This window comes from Triturus cristatus, chromosome 7, assembly GCF_964204655.1.
Source record: "Triturus cristatus chromosome 7, aTriCri1.1, whole genome shotgun sequence".
NCBI classification, from domain to species: Eukaryota; Metazoa; Chordata; class Amphibia; order Caudata; family Salamandridae; genus Triturus; species Triturus cristatus.
In genome coordinates this window covers 629,403,792-629,421,821 of record NC_140590.1, presented here as the reverse complement: position 1 = coordinate 629,421,821, position 18,030 = coordinate 629,403,792, and the positions used below count along the sequence as shown (strand labels likewise).

General features: G+C 46.8%; 1 protein-coding gene across 1 annotated transcript in view; it reads right to left on the bottom strand.

Moving 5' to 3' along the window:
- The window catches only part of PECAM1 (platelet and endothelial cell adhesion molecule 1), a 435,744-nt gene that overhangs the window by 316,004 nt on the left and 101,710 nt on the right, over positions 1-18,030 (bottom strand). Inside the window, exons 4-5 of the mRNA XM_085617241.1 lie at positions 16,495-16,794; positions 3,978-4,250 (exon numbers count right to left, since the gene is read on the bottom strand). Of these exons, the coding sequence (XP_085473367.1) occupies positions 3,978-4,250; positions 16,495-16,794 (573 nt within the window). The remainder of the gene's footprint in view (positions 1-3,977; positions 4,251-16,494; positions 16,795-18,030) is intronic.

Here is an 18,030-nt window from a genome sequence, read left to right as displayed (position 1 = left end):
ACCCATAAGGGTGTCCTGATGCTGACAAGATCTGAGGGGTTAGGCAGTAGGACTAAGGAAAGAGGACAGTCTGCAGATGTTGGCAGATGGGCAAATGAACATAGATGACCATTACTGAAGTTGTTAAGAAATTTCAAACTTTAGTGGCATGTTGTGAAAACAAATGAGCACTAGTGCTTGCCATTAGGTTGCAGAAGAGCTGAAGAAAAAGACCTAGCAGGTAAATATGTTAGAAAATACTCTTGTAAAAAAAACATTTGCAATCTGTGAAAAGCACAATGACAAATGTACAGGGCTTTGATAAAACCCTGTGTGGCCACAGGAAGCCAGTGAAGGTTGCTAATGTGTTGGGAGATAGCAGAGCAAGTAGGCAGGCCAAGTATGAGAAGAACTGCTGAGTTCTGAACAAGTTGAAAATATTAGAGGACCTGTGCCGGAAGGTCCCAATAAAGAGGACCACAGTAATCAAGGTGTGGAAGAAAATTGTCTGAACAACCAACTGTTTGTAGTTCTGTGGTAAAAAAAAAAAGGTAATCAGTTTAAATAGGACCATCAAGATAAAAAAATACCTTAGTGGTTATGTTGCACATCTGTTCCTTGAAAGTCAAGGCAGAGTCAAAGATGACGCCCACATTTTGAGCAGAGGATAATGCATATGACAGATTTTCTAATTCTTGAGTCCACCACGCTGAGGTTCAGGTGGAAGGATGTCAGGACCTCAGTCTCGCCACATTGCAGTTTGAGAGAGTTACTACTCATCTGCGATGGCACCTCTGATATGCAGTCACAACTTTAGATTGAACTTGATTCATGTTATCACTAAGTGATACTGCAATTTGCATTTCATATGCATAGGGCATAAGCCAAAGGATCTGATCGAGAGGCCAGAGAGTTCATATCTTGGTTAAAAAGTGTCAGAATGAGGGAGAAGCCTGGGGGCACCCCAAGTTAAAGGATGACAGAGAGAATGAAACGCTTGGAGATTTTGTAGCACAAGATCCTCCAGTGATGATAGATTTGAGCTAAGTGAAGGCATGGCCCTGGATACCTGGTTAGAATGGCCTGCGGCAGATGGTGTCATTGAAGAAGGATCTGAGTGCCTTAAGACTTCGGCCAAGGTTCAGACATAAGTCATAACAATTTTCAGTTCCATGTAAAGGATTGAAGCCAGATAGTACTTGGTCTCGAAGATTATAGGCTACAACTAAACAAAATGTCCATAGGTTAACCTTCTTTTCCAGAATTTGGCCAAGGAAAGGCAGGAGAGAAATGGGGCAAAACCTGCAGAGAATGGACTGATCAGTGTCAGGCTTCTTGAGGAGTGGCCACATCAGAGATTCATTCTATTTTGAATGTAATGATGCTGGAGATAATGAGGCATTACATAAGTTGATAACAATAGGGCAAGTGTCTAAAACTTTGGGCAGGATATGTACTGGACAAGAATCAAGTTGTGAGCTGGACTTAACTGTTTTGGCTAATTCTAAAATAGAGAATTGTTAATAGAGCAAATGTTTTAGGCTTAGTGCAAAACAGGGCAAGGTCAGAGGTGAAACATATTAGACCAAACTTCCCTCTAAATAGATGGTGAATAGTTTTTATTTTATTCAAGAAAGAGGCTCAGGAGTCTTGGCACCTAGTTTCCCAATCTGACGTGTACACATTTAGGGTCACCTTTGGTACAGCATGTGTGAGTGTTTATTTGAGTGCTTGAGACCTGTAGCAAGCGACACGTTTACCTCACGTATTTGATGGCATGGTAAGAAGTTAACCATGTATTTCCTTGATGACAGAAGCATTATCGAAGAGCTGATGAGATAGTGGGTTTTTATGTGCTTGGAGGCAGTGCTTGACAGACCACACATGACTGAGTGTGTGTGAATGTAACATTTGAGGAGTAGGAGTCAGTCTGAGAGGTGAACTCTAGAAAGAACAGAGTGGTGGTCATTGCACTTCTCATGATACAGACTGTCCTGAGTGTCTGTCTGTAAGAATTCCAGGCAAACACCGGCAGCGTAGCTATGTACTGGGATGTAAACGGCTGAAGAGTCAATGGAAACTCATGAGATTTGAAACACTTGCTGGAATTTGAATGCACATACTCACTTCCTGGTATTAAGGTTACATCCAGGTGAACATTGGCAGATTCCTATTTAAGATCATTCAAGGCTCAGAGTCTTTGGCTGGCAACATGTTGCTAGTTGCTTTGGCTCTCACCATTGCATACCAGTTTGAACTCTTATCTGTTTGTTGTTTTCCCTTTTTGGTTTCTTGGGTTTTTCTCCTCCCTGATCCCCTAACTCATTTTGCCTCACTACCTTTTGATGATGTGTATTCCTCTTATAGTTCTGTAGCTGTGTGTTTATGTCAGCATTCTGGGGTGGCTGAAGGGTGGATTCCTAGTTGGCCCAAGGTTTAACAGGGCAACCTCCACTGCTGAAGCCGCTGTTGAGAGTAAACTGCTTCCTTAACATCGAAGGCGCACAGTGCTGTCCCTTTACTGAGACAATTCCATCTGGAAGCACGCTCCAGTCTGGTGTTTCTCTCTCTCCCTTTTCCAGTCTCACCCCAGAGTCCTATCGCTGGCCGCATGTCAATCATTGCTCATTCTTCAGCGGTCGGCAGAGGTTTTAAGCGGATCCACATAAAGGAACCTGACACTGCTCTGCCTTGCCTGCCATAAATTGCATTGCCCTGACATCACTCCTAAAGGGATAGATGACCCTGCTGGCCAGTGCCCCAGCCTGACAAGAAGGACTGGACCCCAAGAGACCTAAGAGCTGGACGTCCAGGCACTAGGCCTCATCGAGCCACCAACGGGCAGTTCACCCAGCAGCCATCTGAGTCATGTACCTTATCTATATCTGAAGCGCAGCAGTAAATAGAAAATAAATGGTGCCCAAATTCATAATTCACTGGTAGGCAGTAAGTGGGTAACATGCAGTGAGTCACTTCTAAGGACTACCAACCCCAAGAGTGATTTACCTGGCACTGCGGAGAGCACACTTTCAGGGGGTTCTTTACTGCAGGCTTTGGCACATAGCCATTGTTGCACACGTGGAATTTCTCATCTTAGCCCAATATGTAATGTAGATGTAAGGTAGGCCTTAGGAAAAACTACTCCTACATCTGCTCACATGGGAGTTTGCATCGCACTGCTTACCATTCACTACACAACGTAGGTGTATGACTTTCCTGGAAAGCCCACCATTCAGGAAGGGTTGAGGGGACCCAGGGAGCATTCTTGAAGAAGCTACCCCAAGCTCAAGATATAACAGGGATCTTGTTCAAACTGCAGTGCAGGGAGATGCTACCGTAGTAGAAAAAGTGAGCCACTATGACAAATGAAAATGAGGACAAGGATAATGGGATAAGGAATTATATCTATTCCATGTGAGAGTATCTGCCCAGCTTTCCAGAGTGCCACATTTGTGTTTCTTAAATTTTTTGCTGCTATATCATGGCTTATGGCATCCAGCCAACTTGTGGGCGCACTTCTTTTGGGAGATACACGATGAGTTTTCTATGGCCCCAAACCAGGATGGAGGTACATGAATTTACACTAGCACGTTATGTCCCTGTGGTATGTGTAACATAGTCAATCAGACTCACATAGGATGCCACCCATGTTAGAGGTTGTAGAGTGCTTAATGGGAAAAATGCGTTACTCATAGCTTCACTTTTGTGCCACGACGATCAAGTTAAAAATGGTTGAGTTCAGGCTGTGCAAAACTGTGTTAAAATGTTTCTAATTTTGGAAAGCAAAACAATTTTACATTATCAAACCTTGCTTGTACTTTTCTATATCTGCATTCTGTTTCTTAAAATCTTGCTTGGCCTCAAGCTAAAATACGTTTTCCCAATCAATTAGACTAATAACAGCATAGTATGTTATGTTAACAAGTTCTCCGCATTCCAGCATCAATAACTTTATCTTACATATATCTAATTTTGCAAAAAAGTGAATGCAAACATACCTGCAACACTGATGTACAAACTGCTGGTTTTTGATACCTTGTCGGATTCGACTTTACATGTGTAATTGCCCATATGGGACTGAGTCGCGATTACATTAAACACAATCATCGTCTGCTTTGAACTTTGCATGATCTGCTTGTCTTTCTGGATGGTGATTTGTATATCTTCTGGGTTTATGTGCGAAGTAATCACGTTGCAGGCAACCGTCATATTCTTCCCCTCCGTGATGTTCCCCGAGGGCCAAACGGTTATATTTGGTGCAGAGAAAGGAGCTGAAAAAGATTATGTAATAGGTTCATTCGTTTTTTTAGTTTAAATGGTTTTATTTATTTATTTAACAGCTTTTTTTTTATATATAGCGCAAACTTGACCCGAATCGGGAATCAGAGTGCTTTACATAGCACTAGTTACGTTACATGAGGACACACGTTCATTTTTGTTAGGCACGAGGAGATTAAGCGATTTGCCCAGAATCATAGGATGTTCGGCATCTTTACCGAGACTCAAACCCAGTTCCCCAGATTCGAGGTTGACCGCCCTAGCCGTTAGGCCAACTCCTCTCCCCATTTGTTTAGCTGCAATTCCTCCATTCTATGAGAATTCTACTAGTATCCTACAATTTGTATGTAGCACTAGGTGCCATATTACAGAAAGTATCACAGGGGCATAACAGCATTTGCCTCTTGTTCTTGCGCCCCTCAGGGCACTTTGGTATTATTGTGCAGGGTCTGCAGATGCTTGTGCGCCTCCTTCTGCAATATGGATCACAGCATCGCACGTTTTGCACCGGCCTGATTACAATGGCACGTTACCTCATTCATGTTGGGAACGTGGCCCCTGGCAAATGAGAGCACACTTTGTCTACGCGCTCATACCATATGACAGACACGGGAGCAGAGGCAAAGAAGCTTCCAGGAGGCGCATTGACTGAGCCCCACATAGAGGTGGTGCACAATCAGTGTGCCCAACCTGCCCGAGGGCATCCCTGGGGATGGGTAGAGGGTTCAACCCCCCCCCACACATACCCCTAGCAGCAGGTACACTATGCACTGCACACACCAGCAGCAGGATGACTTTCTCCCCTTAAACAGAGGCAAAGAAACATCTAGTGTAATATGGACCTGCGGCTTCGTATCACAGCCTTGTCTTTCACTAATGTGCTCTCCTCTGCACAGTCAGACACTGTTAGGGCCCGATTCACAGAATTAACTTAAGACTAAATCCTAAACTTACTACTTTGTGGTATTCACAGAATGAACTTACTACTTTTGGTATTCACAGACTGCACTTACTACTTTTGGTATTCACAGAATGGATTTACGACTACTAACTTTACGTCCGCACTCGGGCTGGAGCTTCCGTCCCGGAGGTGGAGCTTCTGGGCCAGAGGCGGGGCTTCCAGGCCGGAGGCGGGGCTTCCGGGCCGGAGGCGGAGCTTCCGGCCCTGAGGTGGAGATTTCGGCCATGGCTAAATCTCCGCCACCGGCCGGAATCCCCACCTCTGGCCCGGAAGCTCCGCCTCCGGCCCGGAAGCCCCACCTCCGGCCCGGAAGCTCCTCCTCCGGGCCGGAAGCTCCGCCTCCGGGCCGGAATTTCCGGCCCGAGTGCGGACGTAAAGTTAGTAGTCATAAATCCATTCTGTGAATACCAAAAGTAGTAAGTGCAGTCTGTGAATACCAAAAGTAGTAAGTTCATTCTGTGAATACCACAAAGTAGTAAGTTTAGAATTTAGTCTTAAGTTAATTCTGTGAATCGGGCCCTTAGTGTCTGGGCAAGGACAGTGAATTTATTTGGAGTACTGCCCTGGTCTCCACTAGGCACTCCTAGTTAAGTATACCCTGTAGAACAAATAGGTACAGTGTGTCCAATATGTAATTTGGGCCCAGCTCGCCCAAATATGAAGACAATGAAAGAGCAATCAATCAGATTCCATACATGGAAGTTAACAAAAAAATGCATAGCACCAGCTAAACTTCCTCCCTTTAAAACACAAAATAATATATTTTTTTACATTGCGCGAATACATGTACTAAACATCTTCTCTAGACTCTAACGTTAGACATATATAGGGTATTTCAGACCTTAATGGGCCATTTGCCAGCATGACATGGTGGTGGGGACCTCACCTCCACTACCCCAGCCATTACCTGATTAGTTCTCACAGAGCTTGCCCTCCCACTACCACAGTAAGAACACTTTCAGCAGTAATTTTAATGAATGGCAGACCATCACGAAATAGTGGCCTGTTGTACATTGCTTATTTTCTAGAAACCCCCAAATCAAGGTTTGTTTTTGTGAAAAACAAAAAATGTATTACCCAAATACACAGAGCTTTCTCGAGAGTGCTGGAGACATGGTTACATTTTTTTGGGGTATGTTACCACCATACAACTCAAGAAGGAAAAAACAGGAAATATAAGTGTTGCAAGGGTATTTCAGGCAGGCTTTCTGGTGTTGAGATGCCAGCAACCCAGTGGCATATGGGTCATCGGTTAAAGGATTCTAGCTTGGGCTCTGCTGTCTGTTGCAACCCTGCAGAAATAGCATCTCTGTCTGAGGCAGGAGACCCTTGAGACTGGCGGAATGATTTGCCAGTTTATGACAGATGTCCTGCTTTCAACAAGCTCTAACTGAGCCTCTTAGACCGGTATAATTCATCATGTTGCGTATGGCTTCCCCATGTAGCCATCAGCATGATTACTGGATTCCGGCCCAAAATCAATCCCCTGAGGCATACTGCTCCTGCAGCACACACATAGAAAGAGGAAGTAATGAGCAAAAATAAATATATTTCTCCTCATTATGCCTCCCCTAGGAAGGTGTATCTTTTAAGGGCATTCCCAGGTTTACTAGTTCTGGTAAATCTGGGAATGCGTAAAAATCCATGGGAGCTACCTGGGAACACCATCCATGGAACGCCTTCCCAGAACACAGTCACACAAACCAGCTACTTGAGCTGTGTGGCGTTACTTCAGATTTATGAAGCCACTCAGGGCTACGCAAAGTGGCCTTGCATGACTTCATAAATCTCATTTCGCAATCAGGTTTCAGAGCCTCACACTGTACAGAAACCGCACTGATGGCAGTTCTGGACACCATCAAACTCTCCCTTGATGAGGGATTTCCAGCCATGCTGGTGCTGCTTGAGCTATTTGCTACCTTCAACACCATCTCACATTCCATCATGGTCCAAAGACTTTCTTTGTCTTTGGACTTAAGAAGGCAAAACTCTTGGCTGGTTTCAGATCTTCATGAGCAATAGTACTCAAGCTATTATTTTGATCCTTTCAAATTTCATGTCATGCCTCTAGACAAAGGAGTACCACATGGTTCTTCTTTTAGCCCCGCACTCTTTAACATATATGTTGCCTCGCTGGTTAGTAAGATCCTGCGGCCTAGATGTCATCTCCTATGTAGATGATGCGATTGAACCATTTCCATGGGCCTGAATCCCGAAACTATAAAACCCAAAACCAGGGAATGCATGGAAAATATTGCATCCTGGATGTTCTAAAACTGCCTACCGCTCAATGGCGATAAAACAGAGATTTTGCTGTTTGGCAAGGCCCATGACTACTGGTCAGATGACTGGTGGCTGTCTGAACTAGGCACCACATCTCAACCCAAAAAGGTGGCCAAGAATCTTGCCATCTTAATCAATGACAATCTCACAATGAAAGAGCAGGTAGGCTCAGCATGAGGCACTTGTTATGGTAAATTGTGCAAGTCGAGAAGAGCATTTTAGTGACTACCTCTACACACAAGAGGAACTCTTACGCAGGCTCTTGTGGTCAGCCTTGTTTGCAAACGTCCTACCCGTATCTCCTCAGAATCTACTCTAAGATCACTGCACTGGCTGCCTATCAGGAAACAAGCCATTTTAAAGCTGTTATGCCTGGTACATAGATACTAGCAGGTAAGGGCCCTGTATATCTCCAAAATAAACTCCTCTGCCTCTCCACCAGAAATCTGAGGCCCAAGGATCAACCCCGGCTCTGCCCACAGCATATTTGCATAGCCCGACACAGCGACCGATCCTTCTATCTCCGCCCACATCATTGGAACAAGCTTCCTCTACACATCCGTGAGTGCTCTGATCTTATTTGTTAAAAAAGCTTCTCAAAACATGGCTCTTTTAAGCCCACCTTTCTTCCTATCTTTCCTTTATTCAATGGGTCTGTGCTACAGTGCCGAGATATCCCTTCGAGGGAGATTTGCTGCACTGTATTAAGTTTCAGTAATGTAACATTTTTTATTTGCGTTGCGCATGCTCCATGTTTCATGGTGCAAGTGTGATGCAACTAGGCTCATAAATATGGCCCCTAATGCTATCAGAATAAGATAGTTGGATGAGATTACAACCACTTTGAAATTCCCTGGCACCTGGTACTCTACCACAAATTCACATGCAGCAATCCTATGTTTTCTTATAAGATGTTTAGTTTTCCACTGGAAACTCACATTATGCGTTTGTATGTGCATGGGACACTTTAGCTGCCATCTGAAAACACTATTTTTTGGAGTGTGATTGTAATATGGAAATAAGATTATTATACCATGGAATGGATTCTATGAGCACAGCTGTATATGGACTAGTGTCAGATCCCACTCAAAGGGATGACAGGCCAGACAGGTGTTACTACGCCACAACTGAGGTGATTATGGGCATTTTCCTGTAGTGCCCTGGTGTCCATCCTACCATGGCTCTGAAAACTGGGCCAAGAACACCCTTTCTGCATTTAACTCCTAAGGAGCAAGTGTGAAAGTCAAAGGCTTCTTAGGAAGGTAGTGAGGGGGGCAAGAGGTCAGAACTCAATAGTCACCCAACAGAAACAATAACGTATTGTCCACCCTAGTGCCTATCTTCTATTACAGGAAAGTGTTTTTTTTGCACATAGCAATGAACTACTACACAGTTCCATAGGGTTCTCAGTTACAAAGTTGCAATCTTGTAATAGGCACGGATTAGATACAAGTGTAGCCCAATTAAAAATATCACAATATCTAGATACGAAAAACTATTCAAATAAATTGCAGCAATTCGAAGTCACTCGGAAGATATAGCAGTTATTCAGTGCTTTCGGTCTCTTGTGCCAGTAACAGTTAGCCCCTGCTGTTCCCTGCTCAATGTAGCTGCAGTTCTGATGGTTCAGCCAGGCACGTCCAACATTCCCACTCCTGCGGTGGCAATTCTTGTAACTACGGGGGCTACATTGGTGACCTCACTCGGAACTCAGCAACTGGGTGAAATAAGTGTGACAGGCTGACATGGAGGCACTAGTCTTCAGCACTAGCAGATTGCCAAGACAGGTAGCTTGGATACAGGAAGGTACAACCTCTGGGCCAGTCATCAGCAAATGTGTGCCTATGGCAGTTGTGACATCTGGGCTGATCAAAGCCTTGGCATCAGCAGCGATGAGGGATCTCTTACGCCAATGGCAGCAACAGTCACTCGGGTACAAAGCAGGATGCTAAATAGCACGATGATGCTTGTTACTTCACAGTCTAGGCATAGTTCACGGCAAGAACATCTCTGGGTGATTTGGGAACACCTTCACCACAAAGTGGATTTGCTCCCTCTTGGTAGTCCATTTCCTCTGGGTGTTCCTCCCCTCATCTCTAGGAGACTGTCTATCTTGCAGATATAAACCTTTGGGCTAGTTCTCTTTCATATGTTACTTTGGGACTGCTTCTCAGACACAGCCAAGGTGATGGTCTCACAGTAGATAGCAACGATGCGGGCTCTACGAAGGAGTTACCACAAGAAGGGTTCATGATAAAGTGTGAGATCTCTCCACCAGGCTGGCTGTCATCAACCTTCCTGAACCAGTAATCAAAGACAGGCAAAAGGACAGGACCAGCCTAGAAACTTTGCCAACTTGAACAACAGAAACTACATTACCACCCCTCATCCCTACCTTCTACAAAATGACAGTGCACAGAAAGAACTAATCATCAGACCTCTGCTAATAAAGACATCATTGAATTTTTAAGGGCAGCCATGTCTCCATCCTCCCCCACTTCAATTTGTGGCTCTACACCTTCTAGCTACAGGATTGAAATCAGTACCCCATGACTGTCTGGGACAGCTGTATCCACCCTCCATCTCATGCCACGCTGAACCAGCGGTGTCCAAAATGGATCCCACTGGTCCGACTAATCAGATTTCCACCACACAGAGTCCTATTACCATACATGTGCTGCACACTCACTGCATATGCACACACTCAACACACATACACCGAATGTCAGCGCAAGGTCAGAGTTTCTCATCAAAGCAGAACTTTACACAAAAGGGATCAGTAGACTGTGTTGTCTCCTGACACAGAGCAAAAGGCATGGTTTTAATAAAGGTTCATAAAACTTAGTACACTGCCACCCCCACTATGTGCCTTATACCCAGGGCTTGGTCAGTACTCCTGTGCCCACTATGAGGGTATGCCTTGTGCGTCCCTCATGGTGACAGAACACATTCTGGAACTGCAGTACCAGTGAGAGACCCGGAGCTCTATGCACAGGCTAGATTAGCCTCAAGCCAGTGCCAAACAAAAAGTCAGGAAACCAGTTCCACATACAAGTAGACACTCAGGGCTGGGAGGCACACCCATTCACAATGCAGGGGACATTGACATCCCAACAACTAGGTATCCTAACCGCAACATCTCTGCAGCCACAGTAACAATAGAGAAACACTGCATGTGGGAAATGACACAGAATAGTCAGCTGCTCCCAGGACACCCCCGCACCGCACGGCCACCAGCTGCTGCGTGTGCCCCTCCTCCCGCTGCTTGACTCAGCCTCGCTGAGCCTGCCGCCTCGAGCCCGCCCCCCGCTGCCCTAGCGGGATCACACTCTGCTCCTGTTGCTGCCGTGTGACGCTGTACTCTCCCCTGTGTCTACTGTATTTTACTTCGTTTTATTTTTGTGCCCCCAGTGTTCTCTGATTGTTTTTTGCCCCCTGAGCCTGTGAATTTTCGTATTGTTGTGTTCCCTGTGCCCCTGTACCCCCCGCCCCGCTCCCCGCTTCCTGCCGCCGTGCTCGCGGCCACGCCCCTTTTCTTTTCTGTACCCTCCCCGCTCCCGCCTCCCAGCTCCTCCCTCCCTCCCACTTCGCCTTAAATGGCGACCGTGCGCACGCGCAGCGGTGACGTGCAGCGGGCGCGCCGATTGTGCGCCGAAGGTGCGCCAAAGGTAAGCCCGTCTGCGCCCGTCCGCGCCTGGACCGCGCCCAGTGCCAGGACCCCTGGGGCCCGCAGGGCCCGACCGGACCGCCGGACTTATTACGCCGCCACCCTCAACGCACTCAACGCAGGACGAACCCCTGGTTGCTACCGAGCCACCCCGAGACGCACCCACGGACCCTTCAGCTGCCACTCCTGCAAGTTCACCTGCATCCGGACCTGCACTGCACCCGCACCCACCAAGCCGGACACCAGCAGCAACCACCTGAAGTGCATCCTACTCAACACCCGCTCCGTCCACAGACACGCCATCCAACTCTGGAACCTCCTCGACACCATATCCCCAGACGTCGCCTTCCTCACGGAAACCTGGATGAACGCCTCCTCAGCGCCCGACATCGCCATCGCCATCCCGGAGGGTTACAAGATCATCAGGAGGGACCGCGTCAACCAGACTGGAGGAGGCATCGCTATCATCCACAGGAACACCATCCGCATCTCGACCAACACCGACGACACTCTGACAACCGCTGAACACCTGTACTTCCAGGTCCACACCGACCCTAAGACCACCCTCAGAGGCACCCTCATCTACAGACCCCCGGGACCACGCACACAATTCAGCGAAGACATCGCCGACTTCATCAGCCCTCACGCCCTCCCCTCCGCTCACTACATCCTCCTCGGGGACCTCAACTTTCACTTGGAGAACAACAACGACCGCAACACCACCACCCTGCTCGCCAACCTCGCCAACCTCGGGCTCAAGCAGCTGGTGAACACCCCCACCCACTCCGCCGGACACACACTCGACGCCGTCTTCTCATCCAGCAAAGACATCACCTTCAGCCACGCCACCGGGATCCACTGGACGGACCACAGCTGCGTCCACTTCAGCTTCAGAAGGACCACGATCCACCACCACCAGCGACAAGCTGCACGAAGAAGCTGGAACAAGATCACGGCTGACCAACTCGCCGCATCCCTGAGCCAGCACCCTCCTGCCAGCTCAGCGAACCCCAGCCAGGCCGCCGACAACCTCACGAAGTGGATCAGCATCTGCGCAGACGACCTTGCCCCACTGAGGACCCTGCCCAGCAGACCCGGCAGCAAGAAGGCCCCATTGGTTCACCGACGAACTCATGAGCTCCAAGAAGAACTGCCGAGCCCTCGAGAGAGCCTGGAGAAGAGACCCAACACCAGACAACATGACCACCCTCAAGCTCGCCACCCGAAAGCACCATCAACTGATCCACGCCACCAAGAAAACAGCATTCAGGGAGAGGCTGGACAACAACGCACACAACAGCAAGGAACTCTTCAACATCGTGAAAGAGCTCTCCAACCCCAACGCCGGAAACAACGACGTCACACCATCGCAAGACCTCTGCAACTCCCTCGCCTCCTACTTTCACAACAAGATCGCTGACATACACAACAGCTTCAGCACACAACCAACGCTCCCCACGACCGCACCAACGCCCCCCACCACCACCATCCGCGCCTGGACCCCGATCAACACCAAAGACACCATCCGCACGATGAACTCCATCCACTCCGGATCTCCCACCGACCCCTGCTCTCACCACGTCTTCAACAAGGCTGACGCTGTCATCGCACCCCACCTGTGAGACATCATCAACTCCTCCTTTGACACCGCCACCTTCTCTGAGAGCTGGAAGCACGTAGAACTCAGCGCTCTACTCAAGAAACCAACAGCGGACCCCACCGAACTCAAAAACTACCGTCCCATCTCGCTCCTCCCGTTTCCAGCCAAGGTCATCGAGACGACCGTCAACAAGCAACTGGCCACCTTCCTCGAGACGAATGGATCCCTCGACCCATCTCAGTCGGGATTCAGGGCCAACCACAGCATCGAGACCGCCCTCATCGCTGCCACCGATGACATCCGAACCCTGCTCGACAACGGAGAAACAGCGGCCCTCATCCTCCTAGACCTCTCCGCAGCATTCAACACTGTCTGCCACCGCACCCTAGTGCAGCGCCTCAGCAACGTCGGAATCCAGGAGAAGGCGTTGGAGTGGATCATCTCCTTCCTCGCCGGAAGGACACAGAGGGTCCGCCTACCCCCGTTCAGGTCAGAGGCCACCGAAGTCATCTGCGGCGTTCCTCAGGGCTCCTCGCTCAGCCCCACCCTCTTCAACGTCTACATGAGCCCCCTTGCGGCCATCGCACGCCAACACAACCTCAACATCATCTCCTACGCCGACGACACACAGCTGATCCTCTCTCTCACCAACGACCCCACCACCGCCAGAAACAACCTCCACGAAGGGATGAAAGACGTAGCCGAGTGGATGACGACCAGCCGCCTGAAACTGAACTCAGACAAGACGGAAGCTCTCATCCTGGGCTCCTCACCCTCCGCCTGGGACGACTCCTGGTGGCCCCCAGCCCTGGGCACCGCACCCAAACCAACAGACCACGCACGCGACCTGGGCTTCATCCTGGACTCCTCCCTCTCCATGACCAGACAAGTCAACGCCGTCTCCTCGACATGCTTCAATATCCTGCGCATGCTACGAAAGATCTTCCGGTGGATCCCCACCGAGACCAGGAAGACGGTCACCCAAGCCCTCGTCACCAGCCGACTAGACTACGGCAACACCCTCTACGCCGGAACCACCGCCAAGCTCCAAAAGAGACTCCAGCGGATCCAGAACGCCTCAGCCAGACTCATCCTCGACATCCCCCGACACAGCCACATCTCCGGGCATCTGAGAAATCTGCACTGGCTCCCGGTCAACAAGAGAATCACCTTCCGTCTCCTCACCCACGCACACAAGGCCCTACACAACCAAGGCCCGAGATACCTCAACAGCCGCATCAACTTCTACACTCCCACACGCCAGCTCCGATCGACCAGCCACGCCCTCGCCGCCGTCCCCCGCATCCGCAGAGCCACTACAGGGGGAAGATCTTTCTCCTACCTTGCCACCAAGACCTGGAACTCGCTCCCGTCCCACCTCCGCCTGACCCAATACCACCTCGCCTTCAGGAAGCAGCTCAAGACCTGGCTGTTCGAGCAGTAGCGGACCCCCCCCCCCTCCCCTAGCGCCTTGAGACCCTCCGGGTGAGTAGTGCGCGATATAAATGTCTTGATTGATTGATTGATTGAATATAGAAGTAACACTAACCTTGCACCAATAAAGTCAACTAGGTTTGGTAAAGTTAGGCCGCTCTACTCTTCTTTTCTTTAAGACGATACATTTTCAGATTTCAGCTAATGAATAAGTGACATTATTACAATACACAAGATTTGCTTTTTGTGAAGTGGTCCGGCCCGTTGGGCACCAAAGGCAGTAATCAGTAGGGTTTCCAGCACAGAACGCCAATGTCCACACAGAATTCCACAACTAACTCTATCAATACTGAGTTGGGTGATGGGAGGTTTATTAAGTACCCCTGCTCATATGTACAGACATGGCCACTGTGACAAGTGCCAGTGACTGATTTTGCACAGACAACTGAAAAAGTGACCAAAAAGTAGTATTGTCAGGTGCTAATACACAAAGCTGACTTCTGTGAGGAATGTCAGGAGTCCATGATCTCTACGTTAAGTGTAACACTCAATTATTCACAGAAAAGGGTTTGTCAAGCGGGCCTTTGGAGAAGTGTGAAATTGATTCCACCCTAAAAAACATGTTAGGAGTGCATTATAGTCAAATGTAGTCTGCATTCACATATATTCTGTGCGACTAATGTCAATAATAGAAGTGGGGGTATGGAATATATAAAGATATCCCTGCAATCTAATGCAATTTATACATGTGTTTAGAACCGTAACTGATAGGATTGTGATTCTTCATGCAAATGTTTGTGACTATGTCCACTGACAAGAGAAATAGTGCAGTGTTTAATAAATGAGAATTCATGTGCTTGGAACTCCAACTAAATAATCATGTTATTACTGTATTAACTCTAAAGGTGGGTGTTGAGAAGTTTAGATTTATTTGCGTGTAAAAGAGTGCAAATAAATGTGACCTGTACACTTGTTAAGTTAGCCCAACTTGTGGGCCTGAGATGCATTTGGATTCAAGCTCACATTTCAGTTTAACATTTGAATTAATATTTTATCGTTGCAGTGGAAATGTTGCATGTAATTTGGGTTCCCATTGCAGGTGAACAAGGAGAAAGAAAAGGGTTTTTGTTCTTAGTAAGTAGTGAGACATGTGAAGCGGCAACGGGTACAAGGAGAGCAATAACAAGATGGGAGGTGAGTTCACATAGGAGAAGGAGACGAGACCAAGGACAGCTAGAATAATGATTTATGGAAATATCGAGAGCGTGAGAAGAAGCCAATGTGTGCTGGGAGAATGGAAATGTACTAAATGGATTTGTGGGACATACTTTGGATGTAACTGATATTATGATGCAACGTAGTGAGGGATAGCTCGCTTTCTGACTTAGTGCGCCTTGAGGTACAGACCTCCTTGACATCTGTGGCTTGATGCTATTTGACCCACGTTGGAGCTTCTTTTACAGAAGAATCTGACAGCTGACACCTTTTTTCCCTTTTCCTATGTCTTCCTACCTTTTATCTTTATTTAGTTTTAGGTTGCCATTGTGGGGGTAGAGTAGAGTAGGGACAGATGGGGGGGAGGGGGGGTCAATGCTTGTCTTTAATGACACATTGGTGCAATCTGATGTCAAGCTCTGTTTCCTTATTACTAACATCACAATTATTGAACTAGTGGTTTTCTTTTAGTTATATAGAGTGAATCCCTTTCGGAGATTTGGCTTCATCCGATTTGCATTGTATGCCTATGCTATTATGCTAAGACTGTTTTATATTAATCTGTATTTGACTCTGGAATGAAAGTTACTAACTTGAGACTTGGTTTTGAACTGAGTTATCGTGTAACCACGTTGGTTACGCTGTATTTGAATATTGGATTAAAATGTTTTTCTCCTCACCCCTCAAGTCACACAAAAAGACTGTTGAGTAAGTGTTACTGAGTAAATTAGACATGCCTCCATCACCTTCGAGACTGTTACAGGTAAACTCTTTGCCAAATTATGGAGCCATGCTGTTTATCAAAGCTCTCAAGTAACTTGTTCAGATGTGAGTAGCTAATCCAGTCCACGTATTTACTTTTCATCATGGAACTTGTAGTTCTTATTTTAAAAATGGATCAACAAGACTACAAATACCAGAGTGCACAGAAACATGTGGTGTGATCACCTACTTGCGCAAGCAAATCGGAAACGTAAGAGATCTGCGGATTGCTAGCAGTTCACTGAAAACATCTAACATTAGATTAAGCAACATAAACATGGCCAGATGGAATATACACAAAATTAAATACATTACCTGTCACTGTGACCATTTTTTGCTCGCTCAACTGTGATGTCTCAGAATTCACCATTGTTTGGATAGCCGCATTGCACTGAAAAAACAGAAAGCCATCTCCTTCTGCAACCTGAAAAGAAGTGGTTGCATAATTTGTGTGCAGTGCTTTTCTTAAAACCTGTTCTCTCTTTTGATGTTTATTCGTCTTAAAGAAAGAAAAGTCAAAGGGCGGATTTTCATCTGGAACTTTACACATCACTTCCACCGAATCACCTTCCTTTGCCCCTTGCGTGGAAACAGTAATGTTTGGCTGTGCTAGACCTTTAAAAACATGTGAAAAAGAAAAGTGGCATTAGTCATTAGAACATATATGGCATCATTTTTTTTCTGTATTCAGTTACTAAAGTACAGAGCTATTTTTAATGACAGCAAAACAGATAGCAAGGGCTGGAACTGTCAGCATCTCTGAGGTAAAGATCGTAATCTATGATGATATTGTGTACTTTTTGAAATGTAAAATAGTCCCTCATTAATTGTAATTCAAACACTCTATAGGTAGTGGAGGATGCACCAAACAGGCTACCTCAGCATGAGGTGAGAGAAATAGAGATCTCTGGGTGGAGCCAAACCCTACCCTTTGTATATCTGGAAGCAGCTATGATGCCATGCCAAACCTTAAAATATTGATATAGTATTTGAGAAAACATATGAACTTCTGGCCAAGGAAAAGCATGAAGGGGAAGGGTTCCTCAAACCCTGAATACGTGACCCACAAACAGGAGGTTCCTTGCATATTACTGCTCCATGAAGTATAGGAAATAACATAATAGGAGTGGACAAAACTTAGAAGATGAACATGAAAGGCAAAGAGAAAACAAGCACTGACAAAGCCAATAAGTCTCGCCTTTGGTACAAATTGGCTTTGCCAATGGGTTTTGGTTTGACGATGTTGTGCAGCTTGACAGAAACTATTTTTTTGCTAATGCTGCCCTGCATGACCAAAAGAAAAAAAATGAGATGATGTAGCTGCTACTGGCAGCACCACCATTTTGTAGGCTCAAGTGCATGTGGGTGCTATTTTTTATTTAACGACACAAGATAGATCTGTAACTTTTATTAAAGCGGAGGTACTGGCAGCCATTTGTTGCCTGACCCTCTAAAGAAATACAGTAAACAGTAAAAAAAAAAAGGACCACAGAGTTGCTCGGGGGCAACAGAGGAGCAGTTGGGGAGTGGGCTCGGAATATAAGCCAAAAATAACGCCTGCCAATAGTAAGCAATGGGTGGGATCTCAGCCCGCCCATTCTATAATTATTGCAACCAGACAGCTTGCAAAATTTGGTAGGCGAGACTTAAAAACGAGTAAAAGAAGTCACTCTGAAGGATGGTTGTAAGAACAAGTACATAGAGAGAAGATTAACAAACATGCTGTCAATGGAGTAGATCAATGCAAGAAACTGTGAGTAGGGCTGACACCTAAGGGGGAAAGAGAGAGAGAAAATAAGACCTTGTGAGAATGAACGGGCACAGACCTAGCAATGAGCAAAATAAACAAAG